General features: G+C 53.7%; 1 protein-coding gene across 1 annotated transcript; it reads left to right on the top strand.

Annotated features, from left to right (window-relative positions):
* Nucleotides 1-7,597: 7,597 nt before the first annotated feature.
* NDUFAB1 (NADH:ubiquinone oxidoreductase subunit AB1) lies at nucleotides 7,598-11,720 on the top strand. Its single transcript, XM_075899929.1, has 5 exons — nucleotides 7,598-7,833; nucleotides 8,316-8,435; nucleotides 9,058-9,145; nucleotides 10,719-10,830; nucleotides 11,569-11,720. Exons 1-4 carry the CDS (start codon nucleotides 7,693-7,695, stop codon nucleotides 10,808-10,810), a joined length of 441 nt encoding a protein of 146 aa, XP_075756044.1. The 5' UTR covers nucleotides 7,598-7,692; the 3' UTR covers nucleotides 10,811-10,830; nucleotides 11,569-11,720.

Here is an 11,720-nt window from a genome sequence, read left to right as displayed (position 1 = left end):
CCTTCTAGCTTATGCGATTTTTGTGTCACTAATTTCATTAGTAAAAAATGTTATTTCAGCAATTATGCACAGTGAGCTAAACATAGCTAGCACCAGATCATGGATGAGAACAGCAGCCAAGATTCAGGGCTGCCCAGTCAAGCCACTCTGAAAACACACCTCCATTCTGCCGTTTTCAGGTATAGAAATAGTTTTTTCCTTCTCATGTGTTGGTTCAGCTGCAGCTCAGATGGCTTTCTCGCTATCGCTAGCAGCTGTTTGGTGTCTTTAAGAAATCAGTTGGAATCTGAAGTAAGTTGTCATGGGATAAGAGGGAAGGTCCTTTCATGGATTGATAACTGGTTGAAGGACAGGAAACAAAGGGTAGGAATAAATGGTCAGTTTTCAGAGTGGAGAAAGGTAACTAGTGGTATCCCCCAAGGGTGTCTGAGACCAATCCCATTCAACATATTTATAAATGATCTGGAGAAAGGGGTAAGCAGTGAGGTGGCAAAATTTGTAGATGATACCAAACTGCTCAAGGGAGTTAAGACCAAGGCAGACTGTAAAGAGCTTCAAAAAGATCTCACCAAACTAAGTGATTGGACAACAAAATGGCAAATGAAATTTCATGTTGATAAATGTAAAGTAATGCACATTGGAAAAAATAATCCCAACTATACATACAATATTATGGGAACTAATTTAGCTACAACTACTCGAGAGAGAGATCTTGGAGTCATTGTGGATAGTTCTCTGAAAACATCCACTCAGTGTGCAGCGGCTGTCAAAAAAGCAAACAATGTTAGAATAGTAATAGAGATGTAGCCGTGTTAGTCTAGTCTAGCTGAAATAAAAAACAGGACTATGTAGCACTTTATAGACTAACAAGATGGTTTATTAGGTGATGAGCTTTCGTGGGCCAGACCCACTTCCTCATATCAATTGTGCCTATTTTCTTCCACAATTTGATCTGAAGAAGTGGGTCTGGCCCACGAAAGCTCATCACCTAATGAACCATCTTGTTAGTCTTTAAAGTGCTACATAGTCCTGTTTTTTTTGTTTCAGAATGTTAGAAGTCATTAAAAAAGGGATAGAGAATAAGACAGGGAATATCTTATTGCTTCTATATAAAACCATGGGACCCCCACATAACATAAGAACTTGGGGTCACCAAATGAAATGAATAGGTAGCAGGTTTAACACAAACAAAAGGAAGTTTTTCTCCACTTAGTGCACGGTTGGCCTGTGGAACTCCTTGCCAGAAGAGGTTGTGAAGGCCAGGACTTTAACAGGCTTCAAGAAAACTAGATCAGTGGTCCCCAACGCGGTGCCCGCCGGGGCATTTATGTGCACCTGCCAAAACATCTGGGCTGCCCCCCCTCCCGGCACATGCGTGGTGCCAGCCCCGGGTGTGTGGCATATGGGCGGCCCCTGCCCCCACCCCCGGGTGCATGGCACGTGAGCAGTCCCACCCCCGGAAGCGCGGCGCGTGAGCGGTCCCACCCCTGGATGCCCGGCACGTGAGCAGCCCCGCCCCATGGAGCCCGGCAGCCACGAAAGGTTGGGGACCACTGAACTAGATACATTCATGGAGGTTAGGTCCATCAATGGCTGTTAGCCAGGATGGGTAGAAATGGTAGGCCATGATGTCCTTAGACTCTGTCAGAGGCTTGGAATGGGTGACAGGAGAGGGATCGCTTGAAGATTTCCTGTTCTGTTCACTCCCTCTGGGGCATCTGGCATTGGCCATTGTGGGCAGACAGGACACTGGGCTGGGTGGACCTTTGGTCTGACCCAGTCTGACTGTTCTTAATCTAAGTGCGGTCTTCATTGGTCAAGTATGCGCATCACAATTATCAGGCCTCTTGTACTAATCCAGAGGACCTCCACTCCCAAGAATCACAGTTTCTAAATTAACTGCACCTGTGACCCCTTCATGACTTTCTTGAGGGCACCTTTCTTAGGTCTTAGGTCTCAGGCCTCTAACTATCACCATGCTCAAGGTGGTAACCTGTGATTCTCTCCCTGCAGACCCTGGCATCTTAGGCTATGTCTACACTGTGGAGCTATTTTGGGATATCGGAAGTATCCTGAAATAGGTATTCCACATCTTCTGTGTGTGCCCATTATTTTGAAACATAACAGGCTTGCTATTCTGATGTCCCTGTAAACCTCATTCCACAAGGGTTAAGGGACGTTTTGGAATAGCGCTTTATTTCAAAATTTGGCAAAGACAAAAATTTATGTAGACAGTGCCAAATGTCAAAATAAGCTATTTCACAATTACCTTGAAATAACCTGTGCAATTTGCGTAGTGCACATTGCGTGTTTTATTTTGAGGTAAAGGTGCAGCATAGTCTCACCCTTAGACAGCAGCCTTCTGTAATTCACTGGTCCTCTGAGCAGGCCTGATTTCAGCTCAGCTCCTGCAGTCCTGTGCTTTCAGGAGCAATGACGGTTATCCAGTGACCAACCAGCTCTCCTAAAGCAAAGTTCTGTTGAGTCAGAACAAAAGCATGTCGGAGGAACTGTATCTTAAAAGCAATAAATATTGTATATACTGGGGCTGTCTACATTGGCATCCCTTTCCGGAAAAGGGATGCTAATGAGACACTTCGGAATTGCAAATCTGCGGGGTATTTAAATATCCCCCCGCGGCATTTGCATTTACATGGTTGCTGCTTTTTTCCGGCTCGGGGTTTTTGCCGGAGAAAAGCGCCAGTGTAGATGCGATTCTCTGGAAAATAAGCCCTTTTCCGGAAGATCCCTTATTCCTACTTTCAAGTAGGAGGAACTGTATCCTCCTTTCAAGTAGGAATAAGGGATCTTCCGGAAAAGGGCTTATTTTCCGGAGAATCGCATTTACACTGGCGCTTTTCTCTGGCAAAAACCCCGAGCCGGAAAAAAGTGGCAGCCATGTAAATGCAAATGCCGTGGGGGGATATTTAAATCCCCCACAGATTTGCAATTCCGAAGTGTCTCATTGGCATCCCTTTCCGGAAAAGGGATGCTAATGTAGACACAGCGTGGTGGTATGTATCAGGTGATAACCATCTTCCACTGGGACACCTTGGTAGGTTTTAAGGAGTTGCATGTCTTCCCACAGGACCTCTTTCTGGTCAGTTTCATGTCTTGTCAGTTCTTGGGAGGAGTGTGAGTGAGCTCTCCTGAAGCCAAGGCCAATATTTTATGCAGTTTTAAGTCCTTTGTTTTTTGAAGCCTCTTGAACTAGGTCTGACCAGCCTATATGGGTTCCCTGGGTGGCAAAACTGGCTACTTGAATTGTTTCAGTATTGAGGGTTTGCTTTAATTACTCCCTCTCCCCACCAGTGTCTGTTTTCTGCAGAACTAAAATCTTCAGTTCACCCACTGAGCCAGGAATACATGGCCCATAATGATGTATGGAATATTCATAAAGGTAATACAATGAATAGGATTTGAGTAGTGAATGAGTCCACGAGGCTCTTGGCCTTTCTGGGCAAGCTGTGAGAAGTAGCAGGAGCCAATCCAGAAGGTGTTCTCAGAGACTGACCACAGACTGGAGCCTGCAGGTCTGATCCCCTAGTTTGAGACTCCTGTGTCAAGGATTTAGCGACACTGGTGGTATGCTGCAGTTGTACCATAGTTGTGTAGAGACACCTGCTTATCAACCGATAGTTCCCCCCATCAATGTAGTTAATCCAACCCTCTGAGAGGCAGTAGCTACACCAACAGAAGAATCTTCCATTGACCTAGCCACATTAACAGTGGGGGTTAGGTCCACTTTGTAGCCCTAAGATTGACTTGAGCCATGGCAGGCTGGTAACTAGAAATCATCTATATATAGGGGTGGTGTTGGGGGGGGGGGGAGTTTGTGTGTGGGCATACACATATGCTGCTTTTCCTGCTGTATGTTTAATAAACACAGCATATTGCTTTTTCCCCTGAAAAAGATCCTGGGTGCTTCTTATAAGCATAACAACCTGACTCTGGTGGATAGGGCATTAAATGCTTTTACAGCCCTGGGTTGCACCTAAGTTGACCTAGGTCAGTGGTTCTCAACTTTTTCATATACCGATTTGTGTTGCGTGCCCCCAAGTTTCACCTCACTTAAAAACTGTCCTTACGAAATCAGACACAAACATACAAGAGAGGGCACAACACGAGATTGCTGAAAAATGGCTCGCTTTCTCATGTTAACCTATTACACAACAAATCAGTTGGATGATAAATATTTGATGCGTGTTTCAATGCAGTCAATGTGTGTAAAGCAGTCAGGTTGTATGAAATGTTAGTTTGTAGCAACTGTGCTGGGCTTTTCATGCAGCCTGTTCTAAAACTAGGCAAATATCTAGCTGAGCTGATGTGACCCCTGGATGCCTTCTATGTAGCATCAGCTGGGCTGGCCCTAGCATGGGTGTGGGACCTAGGACAACCGCCTCATCCACCCATGTTCCGCCCTTTCCCACATTCCGCTCCTTTCCCCAAGAGATATGGCCCGGGGCCTAGCTGGGGCCTAGAGCGGGCAGCAGGAGTTGGGCCCACCCTGGCACTCACTGCTGGTGGGAAGCAGTGACCTGGAGTGCTCTACCCACTCCCAGCCATGTCCTGGCACTGGTGAGTGCAGGGCACGGTTCCACCTCCTCCCCTTGCTGGGCCCAAGCTGCTCTGCTTCCCACCACTGCAGGTGATGGGGGTTAACGTGTTTGAACCTCTGAGAGGGAGCATGTATCAGTATCTGCCCGCGCACCTGTGTTCATGTTATGTATGAGTATTATATTATTTATAGCATGCACCAGGAGCGCAGGCAGACACTGACCCTGGCACAGGCGGACACTGACACTGGCACAGGCAGACACTGACACTGACACAGGCAGACACTGACCCTGGCACAGGCAGACACTGGCACAGGCGGACACTGACCCTGGCACAGGCAGACACTGATCCTGGCACAGGCAGACACTGATCCTGGCACAGGCGGATTGGCACAGGCGGACACTGACCCTGGCACAGGCGGACACTGACACAGGCAGACTGGCACAGGCGGACACTGACCCTGGCACAGGCAAGACACTGGCACAGGCGGACTGGCACAGGCGGACACTGACCCTGGCACAGGCGGACTGACACAGGCAGACACTGACCCTGGCACAGGTGGACACTGACCCTGGCACAGGCAGACACTGGCACAGGCAGACTGGCACAGGCAGACACTGACCCTGGCACAGGCGGACTGACACAGGCGGACACTGACCCTGGCACAGGCGGACAGTGGCACAGGCAGACACTGACCCTGGCACAGGCGGACTGACACAGGCAGACACTGACCCTGGCACAGGCAGACACTGGCACAGGCAGACTGGCACAGGCAGACACTGACCCTGGCACAGGCAGACACTGACCCTGGCACAGGCGGACACTGACCCTGGCACAGGCGGACAGTGGCACAGGCGGACACTGACCCTGGCACAGGCGGACTGACACAGGCAGACACTGACCCTGGCACAGGCAGACACTGGCACAGGCAGACACTGACCCTGGCACAGGCGGACTGACACAGGCAGACACTGACCCTGGCACAGGCGGACACTGACCCTGGCACAGGCAGACACTGACCCTGGCACAGGCGGACTGACACAGGCGGACACTGACCCTGGCACAGGCGGACTGACACAGGCGGACACTGACCCTGGCACAGGCAAGACACTGGCACAGGCGGACTGGCACAGGCGGACACTGACCCTGGCACAGGCGGACTGACACAGGCAGACACTGACCCTGGCACAGGTGGACACTGACCCTGGCACAGGCAGACACTGGCACAGGCAGACTGGCACAGGCAGACACTGACCCTGGCACAGGCGGACTGACACAGGCGGACACTGACCCTGGCACAGGCGGACAGTGGCACAGGCAGACACTGACCCTGGCACAGGCGGACTGACACAGGCAGACACTGACCCTGGCACAGGCAGACACTGGCACAGGCAGACTGGCACAGGCAGACACTGACCCTGGCACAGGCAGACACTGACCCTGGCACAGGCGGACACTGACCCTGGCACAGGCGGACAGTGGCACAGGCGGACACTGACCCTGGCACAGGCGGACTGACACAGGCAGACACTGACCCTGGCACAGGCAGACACTGGCACAGGCAGACACTGACCCTGGCACAGGCGGACTGACACAGGCGGACACTGACCCTGGCACAGGCGGACACTGACCCTGGCACAGGCAGACACTGACCCTGGCACAGGCGGACTGACACAGGCGGACACTGACCCTGGCACAGGCGGACTGACACAGGCAGACACTGACCCTGGCACAGGCGGACTGACACAGGCGGACACTGATCCTGGCACAGGCGGACTGACACAGGCAGACACTGACCCTGGCACAGGCGGACTGACACAGGCGGACACTGACCCTGGCACAGGCGGACTGGCACAGGTGGACACTGACCCTGGCACAGGCAGACACTGACCCTGGCACAGGCGGACTGGCACAGGCGGACACTGACCCTGGCACAGGCAGACACTGACCCTGGCACAGGCGGACTGGCACAGGCGGACACTGACCCTGGCACAGGCGGACTGGCACAGGCGGACACTGACCCTGGCACAGGCGGACTGGCACAGGCGGACACTGACCCTGGCACAGGCAGACACTGACCCTGGCACAGGCGGACTGACACAGGCGGACACTGACCCTGGCACAGGCGGACACTGACCCTGGCACAGGCGGACACTGACACAGGCGGACACTGACCCTGGCACAGGCGGACACTGACCCTGGCACAGGCGGACTGGCACAGGCGGACACTGACACAGGCGGACACTGACCCTGGCACAGGCGGACACTGACCCTGGCACAGGCGGACACTGACCCTGGCACAGGCGGACACTGACACAGGCGGACACTGGCCCTGGCACAGGCGGACACTGGCCCTGGCACAGGCGGACACTGACACAGGCGGACACTGACCCTGGCACAGGCGGACACTGACCCTGGCACAGGCGGACACTGGCACAGGCGGACACTGACCCTGGCACAGGCGGACTGGCACAGGCGGACACTGACCCTGGCACAGGCGGACACTGACCCTGGCACAGGCGGACTGGCACAGGCGGACACTGACCCTGGCACAGGCGGACACTGACCCTGGCACAGGCGGACACTGACACAGGCGGACACTGACCCTGGCACAGGCAGACACTGACCCTGGCACAGGCGGACACTGACACAGGCGGACACTGACCCTGGCACAGGCGGACACTGACACAGGCGGACACTGGCCCTGGCACAGGCGGACACTGGCACAGGCGGACACTGACCCTGGCACAGGCGGACACTGGCCCTGGCACAGGCGGACTCACACCGGGACACGCCGCACGGACACGCCCCGGGGCGCGCTCTTTCTGCCAGCTCAGCTCTGGCCCCCTCGGCCGGGCCCCGCGGGGCTCCCCAGGGCGGGGCCAGGCCCCGGGCCGGGCTGGTGTGACCCCGCCCCCGCAGGCGGCTGATGCAGGGCGGGGGAGGGGAGGGGAGGAGGGGCCCCGCGCGTGCGCGCTGCGGGCTCTGGCGCTCCCGGGCCGCGCCGGCTCCTTCCCCCTCCCGCGCGCCAGGGGGCGCTGCCCCGGCCCCGCCCCCCTCCCCGTGCGCGCGGGGCATGCCGGGATAAGTGCGGGCCGGGCCTGGCGCGGCGCACGCTGGGTAGCAGGGGACGCCATGGCGGCCCGTGTCCTCTCGGCCTGCGCCCGCCGCCTCGCGCCCCGCCTGCCCCCGCCCGCCGCCCGCGGGCCCCGCCCCGCCGCGCTCAGCGCCCTCTGCCGCCGCCCGGCCCGCGCCGCGCCCCCGCCGGGCCCCCAGGTGAGCGGGGCCGAGCCCCCCCGGCCTCGTGCCGGGCCCCGGCGCGTGTCCTCAGCAGCTCCCCGGGGGGGGTCGCGGGGCGGGGTCACGGGGCTGGGGGGGCGGGGTCGCGGGGGGGGTCACGGGGCTGAGGGCGGGGTCGCGGCGGGGTCTCGGGGCGGGGTCTCGGGGGCGGGGTTGCGGGGGGGTCACGGGGCTGTGGGCGTGGGGGGGCGGGGTTGCGGGGGGGTCACGGGGCTGTGGGCGTGGGGGGGCGGGGTTGCGGGGGGGTCTCGGGGCTGTGGGCGTGGGGGGGCGGGGGGCTCGTGCTCTGCCGCCCGCAGGGTCCCGGTTTGCAGCGGGAGGGGCGATCCCGGAAGAGCGAATCCTGCCCAGCCCCACTGCTGCGGGCCCGGGGGGGACCCTGCCCGGTGCCTGGTCCTGCCCTGCGCTGCTGCTCCCGGTGCCCTGCGGTTTGTAGCAATTCCCTGCTTCTCTCCTAGGCCTCCGGCACCCTGCACTCATGCCGCCTTTATTCAGACCTTCCGCCCCTTACGCTGGGGAGCATCCAGGAGCGCGTCCTGTACGTCTTGAAACTGTACGATAAGGTCGATCCAGACAAGGTGAGACAGAGACACTTGTACCCACGTGGCCCATTTTCCAGTAGAGGGAGGGAAATAGTTAGAGTGGTAACAAGTGGAGTTCCTCTGGGCTGTCCCCAGCTGGCCGTTGCATGCCTTGCCAAAGGATACGGTCTGCAGCGTGGGGGTGGCTAACACACGCAAACAGACATGCTGTAAAACATGAGTGGTGACAAGGTCCAGGAAGTTAAGGCCTGTGGGTTAATAAACCAGGTCAGCATCCGGGGGCTGTCAGGAAACAGGAAATTCTGTTTCTCTGAATAGTCACTATCAATGGAAGCAGTTTTTCATCTCAGGAATGATAAGAGTCTGCTCAAGAGTCAAATTGCCCCTTCATCTGTTAGCGTTCTCTACACAAATTAGTTGGTTTTAAGTCATGAGTTGCTCCCATGGATGATACATACTGACTAGATAGCAGAGAAACTTCTAACTGTACAGCTGAAAAATGTCCTACAGAGGGACAGTAAAGGCCAAAATCCACCAGGTGTTGTAGCAACTCCAGGCTGTAAACTCCTAGCGGGGAAACATTCTGATATTCTTACTTTTCTTACACTAGTGAAATGGCTGCGATCAATTTTATTGTATTTTTGTTTGACTTTGCAAGCTCTCAGTAACTTCCCACTTCATGAAAGACCTGGGCTTGGACAGTTTAGACCAAGTGGAGATCATCATGGCCATGGAAGATGAATTTGGTAACTGAAGTTTCTGATGTCTGTTCCCTGCCCTTCCCAATGGAGAGGAAGGATTGTCCAAGGGTTAGAGGGCTATATTAGGACTTGGGAGAACTAGCTTTAATACCTGCTGTATCACCAGTTTGTGTCACCTTGGCAAGTTGCTTAGCCTCAGCCTCCGTTCCCATTTGTAAATGCCTCCTGGTGGTGTGTGAGGATAAATACCCTAAAGACTGGCATGCTCAGTGCTGTGGTAATGGGGGGTATGTAGGTACTTAAAAGAAAGATAGCTCTGCTGTTGTAACCTCCCTCAAAATGTGCTTACTGCAGATAAAATCTCAGTTCTTTTATTTCCATAAGCTCAATGGGAATATTTAGCGTTGACTTACTGCCCCGGGCCAAAGAAAGCTCTTTCACTGTCAGTGAGCAATGTAGCTCCTACTCAGGGATTTACAGCTCATCTTTGTGGCTTCTGCACCTGCTTGTCTGAAGTGTACATTAAGATTTTCATAGCTTCACCATAAAGCAGAGTGGTGCACTTTCAAATCCTCTCCTTAAGACCATCCCAGGGAATTAGCTGTAGTATGGCGTTGGCTAGAAGGCAACAGCATTCAAAGTAATGAAATGCAAATGACCACGCCAGACGTGTTATTTTGCATTGACTGCTGTCCAGTACAGCCACCATTCTCTTCTGTGTGCTCTGGATAGGAGAATTTTATTCGATTTCTCCAAGCTTAGCTGCTAAAACAGTTATTTAACCTCTATATCTGCTCCTGCTAAACCACCTATTGTGTCCCAGACCAAAACCAAAATGCTGAAATAGACATAAAGTAAGGCAAATTTGTGCCATGTGTGGTCAAAATTTGACATTTGTATTCAGTGCCTGTAAATCCCAATAGTTTAAAAACTGAACTGTAGTAGAACATACACACTTCAATTGGAAACGTTTTGACTTGCACATTGCCCAGATACAGTCAGTCTCTACACTGATTTGCATTTGATTGGAGGTTAAACTTGCAGCCAGCAGGACTAGAAATAGACAATCCAGAATTATCTAGAAAATGTAGTGGCCCCTTCTGCTATTTCAAGGCCCAATGGTCCCTAACTTGGTGAATTTTGTAGAAATAATAAAAGCTACTTGCTGTAACGACACTTGCTAGAAGGCTATCAAACTGATGCTTTGCATTCTCCCTTGCATGTAAGTGGGATGTAAACAGTTAACTGGTTACCTGGTAAGCATTAGGCTTACTGAGGTAACCAGATAACTGGGCCAGGTGCTGGGGGCCCAGACAGGGCAGCAAGTGGGGCCGTGGTGACCCTGGCAGCCCTCCGCTGGAGCAAGCGAGACCCTGGAAGGCAGGAACTGCTGTTTCTGCCTAACGCCTCTTACATAATGTTCTGCTGCTGGGCCTGGTACAGCGGGGTTTGAAATGCAGCATTCGTAATGAGAGATGCCAGATCAACGTCTGAGCTGCCGAACAGCAACCTCTGCATGTGTGTTGCCCCCCAAGCCAAGGCTCTGGCAATTGAGTTATGCTTGTTTTCTTTGCTGTTGTCTCTCCTATTACAAGCTGAGCAGTACTCTGTCTTCCAGGGTTTGAAATTCCTGATGCAGAAGCAGAAAAGCTAATGTGTCCACAAGAGATTGTAGATTATATTGCAGATAAGAAGGATGTGTACGAATAAAGGCATTTCTTCTAAGCTGAGTAAGTAGAAACGTTCTTTTATGTAAGTAGCCAGGGATTTCCCTACACCCCCTCCCCCCCCCGAATTTCCCCAACACCTCCCAGTTTTGTGAAATATGGTGCCATACAGCCCACCTTCACCCTCATGGTCTCACCCCTCATTGGCCCTTACCTCCCCCCCCATTTCAATTCCTGGGGAGGCTGCTGGGTAGCAGTAATGGCCAGGCAGTGCAAAACCATCAGGCAGTTGCTGGAGATGAGAAATCCCTTGTTTCTCGGCTGTATAATTGTAGTCAATGCCGTGATGCAGTCCAGATATTGAAATGGGACCTAGCACAGATTTTGTGGCAGGTGGCTAGTTGGCTGTGAAATGCACTTGTGGCCTCAGTCCAGTTTCCAGCTCTGCACCGCAGGGGAACATACCAGCACAAGCTGGTCCCCTTGTGGCAGTCCCCTTGTGGCAAGGACTGAAGTTCGTTCCTCCCCGTGCCCCCTCCCCCCCCCCCCCCGCCCTCCCAAAATCAGGACTGAGAAGCATGGCACAGCATTTTGGGGAAGCATGCTCAGCTGCTCCCGCTGCTTTCTGTGCTGCGAAGGGAGATGGCAGTCTCACAAGGGCGAGCACCCTGTCACTGGCCCTTGGCTTCCTTTGGCAGTGCTGTTTCGCGCTGATCACTCATCCATGTCAGTTCGGTTTTGCGTGCTTTATTTTACACAGTAATTTTTTGAGCTCAAACACCAAATCTGTGTGTTTAACAGGAAATTCTCTTCTACCATGGAGACTAGGATGATCTCAGCGGTTTTGTGAATGGAAGCGCACATTACTGTCCTATGGCTGCAGTAGTTCTGTTGGACATTGTATTTAAGTCTATGTATTGGCCTTAAAAATAAATGAGACCAGTAATATGGTG

Source organism: Pelodiscus sinensis, chromosome 16 (genome assembly GCF_049634645.1).
Source record: "Pelodiscus sinensis isolate JC-2024 chromosome 16, ASM4963464v1, whole genome shotgun sequence".
NCBI lineage: Eukaryota > Metazoa > Chordata > Testudines > Trionychidae > Pelodiscus > Pelodiscus sinensis.
This window is presented reverse-complemented; position numbering and strand designations above follow the sequence as displayed.